General features: G+C 42.4%; 1 protein-coding gene across 1 annotated transcript in view; it reads left to right on the top strand.

Annotated features, from left to right (window-relative positions):
- Window positions 1-15751, top strand: part of ANKRD55 (ankyrin repeat domain 55) — a 71952-nt gene extending 56201 nt beyond the window's left edge. Inside the window, exons 10-11 of the mRNA XM_064176674.1 lie at window positions 5990-6091; window positions 15409-15751. Coding sequence (XP_064032744.1) covers window positions 5990-6091; window positions 15409-15677 — 371 coding nt within the window. The 3' untranslated portion in view covers window positions 15678-15751. The remainder of the gene's footprint in view (window positions 1-5989; window positions 6092-15408) is intronic.
- The last annotated feature ends 2875 nt before the right edge of the window (window positions 15752-18626 follow it).

Raw genomic sequence — 18626 nt, 5'->3', positions numbered from 1 at the left:
AAAGTAAAAGCCGTCAGGCTACATATGTGCTTTGTGAATTGCCTGTCAACACCTGCTGTCACACCTTCTGCTTTGTTTCTGGAACTAGACATGCAAGAGAACAGTACTGCACTCAAATCTCTAACTTTGTTGAGAGATGCTTCTGGATCCCACCAGGTAAAGCCACATGCACCTTGCTGGACAGCTGTGCACTTTCCCTTTATAGGCAGAGTCTGACTCCCAGCCTGATTGCCAGCTCTTCAGCCTCATGTGCCATGTTTATGGTTTCTCCAAATATTAATTCAGGTTGTTACATGTACAGATGGAGTAAATTTCAAACTGGAGCAGGGCAGATTTAGGTTGGACATAAGGAGGAAGTTCTTTACAATGAGACTGATGAAATACTGGAACAGGTTTCCCAGGGATGCGTTGAGACCCTGTGCCTGAATACATTCAAGATCACAGTAGATGTGGTCCTGGGCAGCCTGATCTAGTTGGAGGCGAATCCACTCACTGCAAAGGGTTTGAACAAGATGACTTTTGAGGTTCCCTTTCAACTCGATGCAACCTGTGAATTCATGAATAGGTAAATGGCTTATGTTGTAGTTTGGGAAACTGTAATGCAGCAGTAATGAAGCAGAGAATCAGAACTCTGAAATAAACCCAGGATTTGGCAGGATTTGAGATCTAGTACTTTGTTTGACTCACACCCATGTTTAAATTAATCTGGCTGGCTGGCTTGCATGCTGAAGTTGCTTCAACACGTCAGTGTCTCCAACTTCATTTCCGTTGGGATTAGCCCCATGCCAAAATTAAACATGCCTATCATGCCTTCCAACCACTATAATATCCCACTGAAAATTAAGCAAGAAAAAGCAATCTCCAAGCTCACCAGTACATCACTATAAGGAGTAACCATTACACAGTAAGTTATTCTGCCCTCACCCCGACAGACATGAGCCATTTTCTTCCAGCAGAAAAAGCAGAGAACAGAAATCCTGTCTGAGAAGAATCCTCAGTTTGTTTGGGTCAGTAACTGAGCTGCATGATAGTGCAAACTGGACTGACTCCTAAGGGAAGGGATCTATAAAACAGCAGACCTTTGCTCACATCTCTAATAATGAGAGGTGGGAATTTCAGGGTGACATGACATGACATTCTACATTGTGCAAATAAAGACTGGAAATTATTTTTTCACAGTGATAGTGAGCTATTCAAAAAAGTTCACTTCCTGAACATTAGAGCATGTTCTGGAAAGCTTGAGAGTCCTGGTCTGTAGGTGTCACTACCTTTTTGCTGTACACTCTTCAGCCGTTCACTCAGCCATACAAACCTCAAACTCCACATAGATGACAGGGGTACAATTCTTGATACACTGAACCAGGCATGGTTCGGCTTATATGTGGAATACAAGAAAACCTGCAGGGCTTCTTTATAACCTAAATACAAGGTAATAAATAGGGCATGGTAAGGCTGAGATATTTGAAATCATTCTTTTTGACAGTAAGAGAAGGAATTAAGTCAAACTGCAGTTTGAGTAAAATCAAACCTGAGGACAATCCCAATCAGACCCAAGTACAAATCCAGGCTGGGCAGTGACTGGCTGGAGAACAGCCCTGAGGAGAAGGACCTGGGGGTGCTGGTGGATGAGAAGCTCAGCATGAGCCATCAGTGTGCACTTGCAGCCCAGAAAGCCAACCAGAGCCTAGGCTGCATCAGGAGAAGTGTGGCCAGCAGGTCAAGGAGCAGCTGTGGAGCCCCCATTACAAGAGGGATGTGGATGTGCTGGGGCATGTCCAGAGAAGGGCCACTGATCAGAGGGCTGGGGCACCTCTTGTATGAAGACAGACTGAAAGAGTTGGGGCTGTTCAGTCTGCAGTACAGGAGGCTCTGAGGTGACCTTCTTGTGGCCTTTCAGTATCTGAAAGGGGCCTACAAAACAGCTGGGGAGGGACTTTTTAGGATATCAGGGAGTGATAGGACTAGGGGGAATGGAGTGAAGCTGGAGGTGGGGAGATTCAGACTGGATGTGAGGAGGAAATTGTTCAGCATGAGAGTGGTGAGAGCCTGGAATGGGTTGCTCAGGGAAGTGATTTGGGCCCCATGCCCGGAGGTGTTTAAGGCCAGGCTGGATGAGGCTGTGAGCAGCCTGATCTAGGGTAGGGTGTCCCTGCCCATGGCAGGGGGGTTGGAACTAGATGATCCTTGTGGTCTCTTCCAACCTTTACTGATTCTATGATTCTATGACAATTATGGGAACACTTTTCTTGGTGGAATTAGCTGGACTAAAAATACAGTTAGTGTGGAAGCAACTACAGCATTATTTAAAATGTGGTTATGTATTTCTTTTAAGCCTGTAGGATACTGAATGCTTAAAATCTTGTTTGCTCTGCACAGAAGGACACGTGGACTTCTGTGAACATAAAGTTGCAACCAGATGAATCAGAACAGAGTCAGTGCATCCATTCAGTGCTCCACATTTGCACAGAGTCTCAATAAGGACCAGCAGTCTACATGCATAAATAAGGGCAAAGCAATATCAGTTATGAGAAATATCATTTTTACAAGGGGAGACATCTTTGCATGTCCAGACAAAGAGCAAATCCATTTTTAAGACAGTTTATTATCATCTTCCAGGAGCAAAACCTCTGAGTCTGCTGTAAGCCCTGTTCTCCATGTACCAGCTCCCTTTAACCAAACTTCTCAATAATAAAAAGATTCCTGTGCTGGCAAGAATAACTTCCACTGAAGCATGTGAATTAAAAGCTCATAAGGAAGCAGAGAGGGTCTAACAAGAATATATTGCACAATCCAGATGCTGTCTAACATTTCTTCATGTCAAAAAAGATCTGGTTGCCCCTCTTCACATCTATGTGTGTGGTTCAAATCTGTCTACCCCTTTAATAAAAGCCACCTGACTCGCTGTGAATTAAAACTGTGTTTACTGTATGAGGTCCAGGGCTTTCAGGTCTCCAGTGCCTGCTGGACTTAACAGGGATCAGAAGAAAAGTAAGCTGGGCTCCAGTTCAGCCAGCAGGGCTGTGCAGGCAGCTTTCTCTCAGGCACATCTGATGGAAAAAACAACATCTGGTCTTTGAAGGACACTGAAGTGTTAATACTCAGTTTCTTGAGTCATGAGTGAGGGGGCTGCATGTAATTTCCTAACCACTGAATATCCAGGGCAAGATTATGAGTAGCAGTAATCTGGGGAAACTCAATCTGAAAATTATTTTCTCAGCCGAGACTGAGTTTTGATTTTTTTTTTTTTTTTTTGCATGATCATACAGAGCTGATTTGCAGCTGCCACATAGATGGGGATTTTTGAAGGCATTTTGTCCTGTTTTCAGTGCACCTGGATATCAAAGATGAGTCAATTTACTGGTCGAACCTTAGCATTTACACAAAGGGGGGAGGTTGGTTGTCATTATTCTCTTAGAATAATTACTTTGTCTTGCCCTTCACTGAAAGGAACAAAGATAGACTACACCAAAAACTACTGTCAATATTGCAAGAGCGCTTGCCAGCTGCAGCATTGAGCTGGCATCCACAGTCTGAAGCATTTTGTACTTATGAGCTTTGCAGTCATCTTTTTTTTTTTTTTTTTGCCAAATGTACTGCCAACTACTTTTCCACAGGGAAGACAGTCTAAGTAGAGAAATCCCAAGTGATATGGGTAAAAGCACATTGTAACAAGATGCAGCCACCTTCTGTCACTCACTCATGCTTTAGATGATTAACCTTCCAGGTCAGCCCAGTACTTTCTATTTGATTGAATGTACATTGTTAAAAAAACGGTCTATTACTAAGTTTATGTTGGCATAAACTGTATGGTAAAGTCCAAGAGGAAACAATTCACAGCTAGGAAAGAGTAGAACCAAGCTGATTGGCATGGCTGTTTCTTTCACAACTAAAGGACTGATACAGAGTAGGAAATTCCTCACAGTTTTCTGCAAAACACATCACAGTGTAGTTTTCCTACTTAAACACAAAGGGAAACCAAAGAACAACTTGTATGAAGTGCCAGTAACCAGAATGAAAGGCAGAGCAGTCCTGTGTTTTAAAATAATTAATTTGCCTAGTCTCATTTAAAAATGTCATCATAAATATGCTCTTGAGGATAATAAAGACACTGTCTTGAAGAAAGAAAAAAAATATTTTTCTCTGATAATATGGTAGATGATAGATAGAAAGGAAGAGCAGAAGAACACTTCCATTCAATGCCAGAACTTTTAGACAGCAAGGATTATCTCTCAAGCAGTCATACCACCCTTGCAAACAGGATTGTGCTTTATACTGTTGTTTTGTTGCCAGATATCCCCATTTATGAGCTAAATGTATCTCTTGATAGAAAAAAAACCAACAAACTCCCATCATCAAAGCCATAATGGCACATACATAATAAGCCATTAGTTCTCAGCATTAGCATCACTGAAATCAATATAAAACTCAAATTGCACTCGTGGGAGAAGCAGCCTTAGTTCTCTGCTGTTTTGGAATTGATATATTTATTTCTTTGTGCACAGCAGGTGTGCTGTCTACAAAAGAAATTTACCAACTTTTACACCAACTTTTTGATCACCCTGGAGAAGAGTTAAAGACTAAAGCTAGAGCAAAACCAGGATAATCAAGCCTGGTTTTATTAGTCATAGCTCGTTCATAAGAGAATCTTCACACTTTAGCCCAGTACACATCAGCTAAACCCATGGGATCCAGCAGATTCATTCAATGGCAATCAACTGCTGTGATCTGTGGACCAGAATCTTGCTCCTTGCTAAGATAAAGGCTGCACTACAACATGGGCATTTGTCTGATAAATGCCACTTTTCACTCCTTTCATCCAGAACCCATTTAGTCAGTACTACAGTTACAGCAGTCTCAATAACTCTGTCAGTGTACCTCCAGAAAACTGGCTTACAGATATTTTGGTGTGGTTTTACCTTGCAGAGCCCAACAATACATAGATATTCTCAAGTACTAACTAGAAAGCCAAAAAAAAAGACACATTATATCACTGCATTTCTTCCTACTGTTTAAGATGTCCTACTACACCCAGCCTGCGTTTCCCCTCATCTTTGCACGCTGACAGGGCATGTGCTTGCTCTGCAACAGGCTGTGTTGCAGTGTCATGCCAGATGAGCAGCTGTTTGGCAGGGTAACCCAAAACTCCTTGGGTCTAGGGATAACAATGAAGAAAAAATTTGAGCGACTCAAACATTACAGAATGAAATCAACTCAGGAAAAGGATCTGGGACTTGCTTGAGTTTCTACTATTTTAACAATATTTGCTAGGTCAGTTATGTGGTGAAATGCATCCAATCATACAATGTACTGTCTTTTTTAATAGCACTAGAGCAATGTTAAGTTTAATCTTAGCCAGTCAAATGCCACTGTTAGCCAATTAGCCTTGGTAAAGAGGAAATTGCCATGAACATAGTTTAATAAAAATCAGTATAAGTTCATGTCAGTTCTGCTACTTTTTCAGCTGAGCAAAACCCTCTCAAGGCTTATCTTTACTGCTGTTAGCCTTCCACTAGTCTCGTATTCCAGCCAGCAGTTGAGCTCCACCTATGTTGTTGTACTCAGAAAGGCTGAGATCCTGTTAGAAATGTCTGAAAACTAAACCTTTGATTCCAAAATAAACCCCTACAAATTCTGACAATTTAGTTTATTCTTACATGGACATAGCCACTGGACTGTGCTCATTTAAGACCAATTACAGTATTATGTAAGAGGAAAGGATAAGGGTACACAAAAAGGTTATATTAAATCTGTCACTCTTTTTAATGCATGTGAATAGAACAAAGCAACAGCTCTTTTCACATGGTGATTTCTTGTTATTACATATATCTGGCAATCACTATGTCAGTTTTCCTTTTTTTCCCCCTACAAGCCAGAGATCTACAGTGCAGATAGGTACAGAGAAAATAATATATATAATAATAATATAATTATATATATAATATTTACAATTATTTTCATAAGGTGACAAATTATCTTTTTTCTTTCACAGGTAAACATTTTGAAGAGATGTCCATAGACCAAGCCAAAATTAAAAAGCTTAGTCCAATACAGAACAGCCTAGATCCTGTACCCAACCACTGTGCACACAAAAGTAAGTAAGCTCTCAGTAACAATATCATAGTGTGTACTCCCATCACTGGTATATGAGAGTCTAAGAGAGGTTTAATGTTCCTTTTTCATGACACTATAGAATCATAGAAAGAGGTTGGAAGAGACCTCCAAGATCATCCAGTCCAACCTAGCACCCAGCCCCCACCCAGTCAACTAGACCATGGCACTAAGTGCCTCATCCAGGCTTTCCTTGAACACCTCCAGGGACAGTGACTCCACCACCTCCCTGGGCAGCCCATTCCAATGCCAGTCACTCTCTCTGCCAAGAACTTCCTCCTAACATCCAGCCTAGACCTCCCCTGGCACAACTTGAGACTCTGTCCCCTTGTTCTATTGCTGGTTGCTTGGGAGAAGAGACCAACCCCCACCTGGCTACAATGCCCCTTCAGGTAGTTGTAGACAGCAATGAGGCCCCCACTGAGCCTCCTCTTCTCCAGGCTAAACAACCCCAGCTCCCTCAGGCTCTCCTCACAGGGCTGTGGTTCAGGCCACTCACCAGCTTTGTCACCCTTCTCTGGACACATTTCAGCATCTTAACATCTCTCTTGAATTGAGGAGCCCAGAACTGGACACAGAACTCAAGGTTCTCCCTGACCAGTGCTGAGTACAGGGGAACAATAACCTCCCTCGTCCTACTTCCATCATCCATGTTGCAGCTGATGATGGAAGGCACCTTTGGAGACTTAGTCCAATCCCTCTGTCCCTGGAGAGGTCACAGGGAGCAGGTTGCTCAGAATCACATCCAGTTACATTTTGAATGCCTGTAAAGACAGGGACTGCATCACAACTTCTCTGGGCAGTTCGTTCCAGTGTTTAACTACTCTTAGAGTAAAACGATTCTTCTTACATTTTTGTGTCCACTGGCTCTTTTATCACATGGAACACTGCTGAGAAGATCCTGGCTCCTTCTTACTTACTCCCTCCCAACAGGCACTTAGGCATATTGACAAGGCATATCCCTGAGATGACTTGTCATCTCAAGACTGAACAGTCACAGCTCTTTCTGACTCCTTCTTGAGGCTAGGCACTTCAATCTCTTAATCATGTCCATCATCCTTCATTGGACTTGCTCCAGTATGTCCATATCTCTCTTGTACTTGTGATCCCAGACTGGACTCAGCACTCTGGATGTGACACACTGCTGCTGAATACAGGGGGAATATCACCTTCCACATCCTGTGTTAAGGTTTTTTCCTACTCCAGCCCTTGGTGCTGTTGTCTGTCTTTACCTCAAGGGCACACTGTGGGTTTGTGTTCAGCTTGTTGCCTATCAGGGCTACCAGATCTCTTTCTGGCAAAATCTTTTTCAGCTGTTTGATCATTAGCATGTATCAGTGCAGGGAGATAGTCACCCTTAGGTGCAGAAGTCTATACATCCCTTTATGAGAGTCTCATTCATCTGTTTCTCCAGCCTGTTAAAGTCACTCAGTAGCAGCACATCCACCTGTTCTATCAGCTGTCTATAACGGGCAGGACATGATGCAACATGATGTCCTGTGTAAAGAGATGGATGACCGCACCCTAATGACTGCATGGCTCAGAAACGTAGGACATGTGAGCTGAAAGACAGGTGTGATGGTTTGGGGGTTACTCCACCCTCCACACTTTTGAATTTGCCCCAGCTAACTCAGACAGACCCTGGGAATATAGATGAAGCAATTTATTTACAGCTAGCAGAATTTACAAGCAGCTATTTACAATATATACAGTTATATACAGTTATATACAGAAATATACAAAGGATAAACAATACAAAAGCACAACTCCCCTCCCAGAAACCTGAGTCCCCAGGAGGGGCTCTCAAACCACCCCAACACCTCCCCCAGCCCCTCTCAACCTTACCCCAGTTCTCAGGAAGAAGAGAGGTGCAGCCAAGAGGTTAGGGAGCAAGGTTAGTAGGAGCAGGGTTAATGAGATGTGACCAGGTCTAAGGCAAAAGCAAGAGTGAGAGACAAAATGGAGAAAGTTTACTTCTTCTTCCCAGAGTTCTCAGCGAGACTGTGAGAGAAGTTGACATCAATTGTTTTCATTTCACTGCCCGTTATCTAGTTCTGTTACCAAAACATTCCAGCTTGCTTCAAACTAGCACAACAGGATAAGGAATAACTCTTCTGGAAAGAAAAAAGGAACAAAAAAAACAACCATACCTTCTGTGTCCTTTTGCTAGCAAAAATAAGAGAGAGCCCTGGAACAAGGTCACCAAATTTCCAAAAGCTTCGTCATTTTCTGAATGTTGCATAGATGAAAAGATGTTGGTGCCGTGGTCTAGTTGACTGGATAGGGATGGGGGATAGGTTGGACTAGATGATCTTCGAGGTCTCTTCCAAAATGGTTGATTCTATGATTCTATGATTCTATGTTTTATCTTCCTCTGTCTTAAGCACAGCAAAGACAGAGCTCTTACATTAGAATGGAAATCATTCATTTATGTATTTTTATTCCAGCTGCTGGTTTGGATGGCTTCTATAATATGGGAGCTAAAATAAAGGGGCTGTGAGAACAGCAGTGCTTCTTATTAGCTTTGCACTTGCAGCCAGATCATTTCCAAGGCAAGATCCTGAAGTGCAAGGAAAGCCTCACCTTGCTTCCAAGGCCCCACTATGGTGTGAAGACTTGGTGAGTGTCCTAGACTGGACCCTGCCAGCAACTGGCATGTTCTTCACATACAAATAGTAGCCCTACTCCCACCAGTGTCCCACCCTCACATTCTTGTGTTCCACTGAGCACAAATCTCCCAGCATAGTTTGGGTGAGCACATTGGGTTTACTACTACTGCTTGCCATCCTGCAGATCAGCCAAATCTTAGACCATTCACTTTTCAGAATCTCTTACGATCTGAGTTTCAGAGGCAATTCTGCAGCTATAGCAGCATCACTAAAAATGAAACAGCAGTGGTAGCTTTATAGGGAACATCAGACTGGGAAGGGGAAGTACAGAATCCCACACTGCTGCTGCAGATTAAGAAAGAAAGAAGTAGAGATATGTGGAATACTGAGAAGGTATTCTCTCTGTGCTCAGAGGAAAGAAAATAATATAAATGCTTTCAAAACTCCATCTCCAAGTCTTCCATTTTTAAGCTTTCTATTAATATTCCCTTGTGACTTCTAGATGAAACATAGCTGCAAGCAAAATCCTAACAAAAAAATATTTCACAATCCCAGGTCTTTCTGCAGTAATTCATACCAACAGCCAGGATGTTAGCTTTAGTCTCTTGTCAAAAAAAAAAAAAAAAAAAGTGTTTTACAAATAAGACACAATTATTGCAGTTAATAATCACCGTTTCATTAGCTAACACAACACATTTATCCAGGTGTCATTACTGCTTGAACATCAGTTCTAGCTAATAACAGGAAAGAAAATTTATCTACAAAGTAGATTACATTTCTTCTTTGTTTACACAAATTACACATGTGATCCTGGAGCTTTCCAAACAACTTTTTCAGAGCCAAAAGTTCACTCATCCTCCACCCAGCACAACAAACATTACTTTTTGAGGGACAGCCTTTATCCAGGCAAATTACTCAAGCAATGAGTCTTTCTCCAATATGTTTTTTTTTACACAAGATATGTGTTAAAAACATACGACAAAGCCAGTGGCAGGGGTGGGGAGGGAAAGGCAACCACAGAGCTTGAACAATAAAATAAGCAAAAATTAGAAAGAGAACTGAAACTACTCAGAGATTAACAGAAAGAAGAAATATCTTTTTTTTTAAAAAAAAAAAAAGGAAGAGCAATAAAAAAAAAAGGGGGGGAGGGGGAAGTAATGTTATAGGAGGAGAGGGGGAAGAAATGCTTTAATAGGAAGAGGATAATAAGAATGAAACAGCAGCCTAGGAAAAGAGTACTTGAGGAACTTTAAACTGTAATTTTAAAACTCTCATTCTTCAGATGTCTCCAGGACCAAAGAGGTCTCTCACATGGTTTCATGAGTAGGCTCAGCCTAGCCTGGTATCTCTGTTATTCTGCCTGCTGTGGTTCTACCAGCAGCACACCTTTTCTATCTCATCCCCTGGCTCCAGGAAAACAGGCTTACAACTATCACACATAATAATTTTCCAAATTATTATGGGACTTCTTGAGAACATTCTGTTCCTCTTACTTCTTCATGTGTCTGTTAAGGTCTGAAGCCATAGTGAGGTTATTACTTGTTGAACAACAGAAAATACAACCTGTTTCTGCTGGTTATTTAACAACATTTTTTGTGCATCAGTGTTTGTGGGGTTTTTTTGTGGGGTTTTTTTTGCTGTTATTCATCATGATTTAAAGTTTTTTTCTTTACCAAGCTAACAGCAAAGGATTCCACAAAGCACTCTCTGCAGACAGTCACCATGTTCCATTGATTGCAAAACAGAGTCTAAGAGCCATCCATTCCACTGGGATACATATCCCTTCAGCAATGCCTCTTTGACAACCTTATTCTCACCTCTGTGATTAGTAATAGCAGCCACTCAAGAGTCACTCCTGAGTGGAAAAGGCTCCCTGAATAAGTAGTTCTCAGTGCATCGCTGGGTCTTCAGTATCTGACTGCCTTCTGAATTGGAACTACCACTACTGCCTTGCCATTTATAGCTTCTTATATAAGGATGTTTATCTCACAGACCCCAGTGCTGGGCTCAGGCTTGTGTGTTTCAATACATATACCAGCACCAGATATTACATGTGTTATTTCAGAGACATATGTCTACTAGTCCTGAAATCCTTACTGAGTACCCTAAACTGAACACAGTATGCAAGACTAGATGGAAAGCATTATATTTTTTTTATGATGTTTGGATTATGTTTTTCACTTCTTTCAATGAGTGTAGGTTTGTCATGGCTGTGCAGTCTTGTGATGAAGTTAAACTACTCCTGTTTTGCCCTATTTAAATCATTCATTAAGGGCATATTTAGTATGTAATATATTCCAGAGGTCATTTACACAGCTTAAAGCTTTGACTGCATGAATGTATGCCTGTGCTCCAAAAAGGGAAACAAGTGAGCCTCTCAAAATGCATTTCATTTATCTGTCACAGAATCACAAAATGGTAGTGATTGGAAAGGACCACATCTAGTCCAAGATCCATGCTGACAGGAGATTGCACAAGAACAGAATTAGGCAGGTTTTGAAAGTGTCTGGAGGACTACATGGCCTCTCTGGGCAGCCAGTGCCAGTGCTTCATCAACCTCAAAGTAAAGAAGTTCTTCCTTATGGTTAGGTGGAACTTCCTGTGTTGTAGGTTGTGCCTGCTGCCCACTAAATCCCATCCTCCTGACAAGTGCTTTTTAGATGTTTTTAAACACTGATGGGATCCCTTCTCAGTCTTCTTTTTTCCAGGCTGAACAGTCTATGGTCTTTCAGCCTTTCCTCATAAGCAAGATACTCCATCCCCTCATCACCTTTGTAGGTCTTCAGTGGTTCCCTGTCTCTTTCACGCTCTGGAGCCCAGAACTGGACACAGTACTCCAGGTCTGCTCTTACTAGAGGATAGAAGAGTGGGAGAAGACCTCTCAGTGCACTCCAGTATACCATTGGCCTTCTTGGTCACAAAAGCACATTGCTGGCTCCTGGTTATCTTCTTGTCCACCAGCATTCCCAGACCCTCCTCTACACAACTGCTTTCCAGCAGGTCAACTCCTAACCTGTAGTGGTCCATGGGTTTATTCCTGTCTAGGTGCAGGACTGTACCCTTAGTCCTGTTGACCTTCTTTAGGTTCCACTCCATTCAGCTCTCCAGCCAGTTCAGATCTTGCTGAACAGCAGCACAGCCTAGTGTGTCAGCCACTCCTCATAGGTTTGTATCAGCAAATGCACTGATGGCACATTCCATCCCTTCATCCAAATTGCTGATGAAAACGTTGAACAAAACTGGATCTAGTCCTGACCCATGGGGAAGACCATTAGGTACAAGCCTTCAATTAGACCCTGCATCACTTACCATAACCCACTGAGCTCTGTTATTCAGTCAGTTCTCAATCCAACCCAGAGTCCACTCATTTAACCCATGCTTCCCAAGAGGATGTTATTTGAGACAATGCCAAAAGACAATATCCACTCTTTATCCACCCAGGTAGTCATGCCATAGAAGGCTATCAGATCAGTCACGCATGGTTTCCCCTTCATGAATCAGTGCTGACCACTTTCAGTAAGCTTTTCCTCCACATGCTTAGAGATGACCTCCAGAATGAGCTGTTCCACCACCCTTCACAGATGGAGGTGACTTTAACTGGCCTGTAGTTTCTTGGGTCCTCCTCCTTGCTCTTTTTGAAGACTGGAGTGACATTGGCTTTCCTCAGGCAGTTCAGAGATGATGAAGAGTGGTTTAGCATTAACATCAGCCAATTTCCTCAGCATTCATGAGTGCATTGCACTAGTGCCCATGGATTTGTGAACATCCAGATAGTCTAAATGGCTTCTAACCCAGTTCTCCTCAACTAAAGAAGAGTCTTTCTTCCTCCAGATATCCTCTCTGAACTCCAGGGACTGGGATTCCAAAGAGTCAGCCTTAGCAGTAAAGAGAGATGCAAAGAAGGCATTTCAGTAACTTCCTTTTCTGTCCAGTCCATCACCAGGGCATCCACTTCATTCAGCAGCAAGCCCGTATTTTCCCTAGTCTTACTTTTCCTACTGATGTACTAGAAGAAATCCTTCATGTTACCTTTAACATCCTTCCATGTGCCAGGAAAATGGGCTCATGGGTTGTATTCTGCCATGCCTAAATCATGTGAATTCAATATGAACTAAAGTATTCACATCTTGTTTGGTTTTTTTTTCACTGAAGGGAGAACTAAGCAATTTCCTGAACTTGAAAACTTGAATGAAATCTTGAATATGATTCCTGAATTACACCACACTGCTAAATGCCAGGCAGCTTTAGTAAACACTGCCTGCTCAGGCCACCACAACTTGAATTGTACTGAAATTAGCATTTTTTAAAAAATATAAGTACTTTCTAAAATAATCTCTATAAAGATACAACAGATTAATAGATACCTGGTAAGTCTTAGAGAATTATCACTCCAGGTAAATAAATAATGAATTATTAAACTAATATATAGCATATGTTACAAGAGAATATGACAAGCAGTGCTTCAACTTGTTTTGCACAATGTATATAGTGAAAAAAAAAAGATGAAGATGCAAACAAACATCTGTAGACATTACAGAGGTAACATTTGTTCTCAAAAGGAAAATTTTCTGATTTCTTAATCATACAACATATAAATCTACTGATAAAAAAGGGCTTGCATGACAAGACTAGTGAGCTCCTATTTTGCTGAGGCACAGACGTGCCAGAGTTCCTTCTTGAACTTCTTCAACACATTTCTGATGTGGGCACAGTCTCTGTCCCCAGTCACTTGCAAGACTGTTACTCCCATAGACAGTTATTTCCCATCTTACATTTGGATTGTGGGTAGTTTGAGATGTCTTTGTTTGTTTTCCCTAAAAGTAATGGGTTGCATTTGACCCTTCTGAGTTTTGCTATCTGAGTTCTTTTCTATTTCTTGGATTCATTAAGGTCATTTTGCATGGTAAACCTGTTCCCTGGTTAATTACACCTTCAGTGCCTTTATTTTTTTTTTTCCCCATCAGGCATGTGCCCATGGTATAGTAATGGATCTAGCTCATTTTTAATGAAAAACTGTGGAAAAGTTAATAAAACTACATAATGTCTCACTTCTGCTGCATCCACTCTGCCCGTGTCCTGGTTATTCTTTTTGATGCTGCCTGATGAGCAGTGAGAGTCCAAAGACCCACTTCTGAGAAATGCCAGCTGTGGGCAGAATCCAAATCTAGATTAATTCCGTGTGTTTCTGTGGAATTACACAAGCTTTTGTTTGGGTTACACTCTTCTCTATTCCTCATTTCTGTAGCATTCCCTTGAACCTGCACAGGAAAATTTCTGTCAGAGGTTATGAAAAGGGAATAATCAAAAGAGCTGGCAGGAAAAATGTAAACATCAACACTGAGGTTTTCCTTGGAGTTGACTATGAAATGGAATGATAGTGCTAAGATGAGATGGTCACCTTCTGAGCAGAGAGTTCTTCATAGCATGTAAAGAACCAGGACACAAGCATGATACCAATCTGAGGCAAGTGGTTGACTCAGAGAATGGATTTTAACACCTGAACTTTAGGAAGCATTTGTGTTTAGTTTCAAAGGATGAAGCCAGAGAAATAGAAAATCCAAATAACCTCCTGGATACTACCACGACTAATAAGATGAGACTCAAGCTAGAACATCTCAGAGGAAAACATTAATAGCATCTCCTGCATTCATCACAGCAGATGCAGGTATAAGGAAATCACAAATGGAACGAGAATGCAGCCAAGGAGAAATTAATGTGAAAAACCACAAGGAAGATTCTGTAGCCAAAGCAGAGGTGGTGTTAACTCCAGGAGGGAGCAGGGAGTTTGTCCTATGGTTAAGAAGAAAAAATCCATACTATTTATATAGTTGTGAATAAGCCTGGGAATAAAATGGACAAATAAACTAAAATAAGTCAAAGCAGTTCACAGTTAATTCCGAGGCAGAGAAAAACAGGCCTACAAGTAAGATTTTCAATTATCCTTTTGAAAAAAACTAGCATATTAGTTGCATGAAGAATCTTGAGGATATCAATTCATTAAAAAACTACAGAACTACACTAAGGTTAAAGCACAAACAATGTTACACTGCTAAGCATGAGGTGGCGATTAAGAATGATCTAGATCCACAGTTTGGATCCAACAAGATTGTTGATACACATGAGGCATTACCTCATATACAGCTCTTGTGTTTCAGTGTTAGTCTTACACTATGCTACAGGGCAAAGAGCACACTTCTGTGGCTTGCAGAGCACGTGTGGACATCTTTGTAATAGATTGCACCTATGGAAACCCAGACAGTGTTCTGCATTCTTCCATTTCATCTTCCTAAGAGTCTGATCAGAATTTACCCTGCATAATACAGTATCCTCCCACAAAGGTCTTGTTTGATACATGCCCACTGAACATTTATTTCTGTTTCACTCAGCCTGTGTGTTTTGATGTCTCTCCAGCAAGCCAGATCTCCTCCAGAAAAATGGTAGATTCTCTGCTTATCAAAAGGAAACCTTTGAACTTGCCACGTCTCACTGATCAGACACAAAGTAAACTGCTTAACACTTGTTTTCATCCATTGGGAATTAGTCCCACCAAGCTTTAGTGAGTTTTCACTCATATTTTGACCACATTTTGCAAGACAAACAACAATTCAAACAAGTAGCAAACTAATTGACAAAAAAAAAAGTCATGCTTTTCACTTTCTGTGCACTCTTTCTCTTTTTCTTTTTCCTCTAGTTCAGCTACCATCTCAGGGTGCTAAGAAGTTTAACTCTCTGCCTTTAAATTCCCTAAGGAATGCTGCTGTTATTCTCCCACCATCCCCAACCACCAGTTCCCAGAAAAGGGGATATTCTCAGAGTCACGTATTCCATTCTTTCTTGCCTGGTCTATCAGGAAAGCCTCTAAAACCAAGCCGTGTCCTACCTGCTATCCCAAGCCAGAAGAAACCTAACCCTGCAGAAGAGCTTGGGAAATCTCTCATCAAACCAGATGCTGAAAATTAATGCATTAGAATCTGTAGAAATATGTTTAAGATCTTATGACAACTGTACAATAAAATCTCATTAACTTGCACTAATGATGCTCTTGTGAACTGGAATGTAAAGGAACAAGAACAAAGGGTTGCACATCACAAAAGCTGCACTATGTATTTATGTAGGCATTCTCCTTATAGCTTTCATTTATGACAAAATCACTAAATCAGTATTTGATGTGCTGTGAACCTAACCTGTGCCTGGAATCCTCATAACATGTATTATTGCAGCAATGTGCTGCTAAGCCTTTCACAGAAAACAGGAGCAAAGAGTAAGGTTTTCTGATTTAAATGTCAGAGCTATGGGAACATAAATTAACAGCGGTCCACTGTAATTTGTAAATGCAGAGGTGCTGATTCTGAGGCTGTATGCCATCACCAATACCTTCTTAAGGCTAAAACTACATGCTCAAAATAAAATGCAGTTTTAGCAAACTGGGGGAGGGGGGTTGTCTCTTTATTTCTAAAACACTTTCTGCTGTCTAAGTTTCTGGGTTTGTGAGCTAAAAAAGTACAACAAAACGCTAATCCTATGTGTGGGGAGGACAGGGCGATAGCATGCACGGTTCAAAACTCTTTGTTGCACTGGCAGATTTCTGTCCCTTTCATTTGTTTCTTCATATTCCTCAGTGGCAAAAAAGCAATTGTTTATGGTTATTTTCATAAAACAAAGATTGCATGGTTCCAGTCACTGAAGTGGAGAAAGAAATATAACTAGATTGATCTTCAGTCAAAAGCTTTGGCAAATGCTATAAGCCTTTGACTAAGCAATCTCAAGCACAAATCCAGGCTGGTCAGTGAGTGGCTGGAGAGCAACACTGAAGAGAGGGACTTGGGGATGCTGGTGGATGAGAAGCTCAACATGAGCCAGCAGTGTGCACTTGCAGCCCAGAAAGCCAACCAGATCCCAGGCTGCATCAGGGAAATGGTGGCCAGCAGGTCAAGGGAGATGATTCTCCCCCTCTACTCCACTCTGGTGTACTCTGGTGTACTCCCACCTGGAGTAGTGCATCCAGTTCTGGAGCCCCTATTACAAGAGGGATGTGGAGATGCTGGGGCATGTCCAGAGAAGGGCCACTGGGTTGATTAGAGGGCTGGAGCAGCTCTGCTATGAGGACAGACTGAAAGAGTTTGGGATGTTCAGTCAGGAGAAGAGGAGGCTCTGAGGTGACCTTCTCGTGGCCTTCAGGTATCTGAAGGGGGCCTACAGAAAAGCTGGTGATGGACCTTTTAGGCTATCAGGGAATGACAGGACCAGGGGGAATGGAGTGAGGCTGGAGGTGGGGAGATTCGGACTGGACATGAGGAGGAAGTTGTTCAGCATGAGAGTGGTGAGAGCCTGAAATGGGTTGCCCAGGGAAGTGATTTGGGCCCCATCCCTGGAGGTGTTTAAGGCCAGGCTGGATGAGGCTGTGAGCAGTCTGATCTAGGGTAGGGTGTCCCTGACTATGGCAGTGGGGTTGGAACTAGATGATCCTTGTGGTCATGAGATCCAGGTGGCCAGGAGAGCCAGTGGCATCCTGGCCTGCATCAGGAATGGTGTGGTCAGCAGGAGCAGGGAGGTCACTCTGCCCCTGTGCTCTGCACTGGTTAGACCTCACCTTGAGTACTGTGTCCAGTTCTGGGCCCCCCAGTTTAGGAGGGACATTGAGATGCTTGAGTGTGTCCAGAGAAGGGCGACGAGGCTGGTGAGAGGCCTGGAGCACAGCCCTATGAGGAGAGGCTGAGGGAGCTGGGATTGGTTAGCCTGGAGAAGAGGAGGCTCAGGGGTGACCTTATTGCTGTCTACAACTACCTGAGGGGTGGTTGTGGCCAGGGGGAGGTTGCTCTCTTCTCTCAGGTGGCCAGCACCAGAACGAGAGGACACAGCCTCAGGCTGCACCAGGGGAGATTTAGGCTGGAGGTGAGGAGAAAGTTCTTCACTGAGAGAGTCACTGGACACTGGAATGGGCTGCCCGGGGAGGTGGTGGAGTCGCCGTCCCTGGGGCTGTTCAAGGCAGGATTGGACGTGGCACTTGGTGCCATGGTCTAGCCTTGAGCTCTGTGGTAAAGGGTTGGACTTGATGATCTGTGAGGTCTCTTCCAACCCTGATGATACTGTGACACTGTGATACTGTGATAGTGTCCCTTCCAACCCTGACTGATTCTGTGATTCTATGATTTCACTTCACAAAGCTGTCCTTTCCTGACAAAAGTGTCAACCCTCTGGTTGTCTCAGGATTCTTATCTAAATAATGCAGCTATTAGTCTAGAGACTCCCTCAGTTCTGATTATAGAGGGTCTATGGGCATTACTGTGGCTGACAGGAGGGAGGGATAGTCCACTTTAGTCACCCTTTCCAAATCACTGTTGCTTGTAAACCTACCTTACATTAGTTTTACATCAGCAGCTCTTCTAACCAGTACACGGCGTTTCTATTTAGAGAAGTGTTTTATTAGCTGAACAAACATTTATTTTGCTGTGTCACAGAAGAAGACCAATCTGACATGAAAGAGAAGATAATTATGTCCCAGTAGCTGCATTTTCCAATTTCCTTGCGGTAATGACTGTAAACAGAAGGATGGCTGGTGGCTGTCACAGACAGTCCCAGAAAGAAAAAAGCAGAGCATAACAGCTGCTCTGATGCAACACAGGGAAGAGGGAACTTTTGCAAGCAAATAAGAGGATATTTTATTTTTAAACATCTAATCCAAATGTCAGCCTATAAAGCTCAGTTCCAACAAGTGATGTAAACCTCTAGCTGCTTGCTGAAATCCGTGAGCACAAAAAGCTCACATGCTTGGGCCTGACAGGCAATCTACTCTCTGAAGCTAGATGGAAAAAATACTGCATGGCAGAAGCACGCACTGTTAAAAGGAAAATCAATCCTGGCATGCTCTGTCTTTGCATGTGACCACTCATGCTTATTCCAGCCTCACTG

This window comes from Pogoniulus pusillus, chromosome Z, assembly GCF_015220805.1.
Source record: "Pogoniulus pusillus isolate bPogPus1 chromosome Z, bPogPus1.pri, whole genome shotgun sequence".
Taxonomy (NCBI): domain Eukaryota; kingdom Metazoa; phylum Chordata; class Aves; order Piciformes; family Lybiidae; genus Pogoniulus; species Pogoniulus pusillus.
The sequence above is the reverse complement of the archived record's forward strand: the minus strand, read 5'-3'. Positions and strand labels throughout refer to the sequence as shown.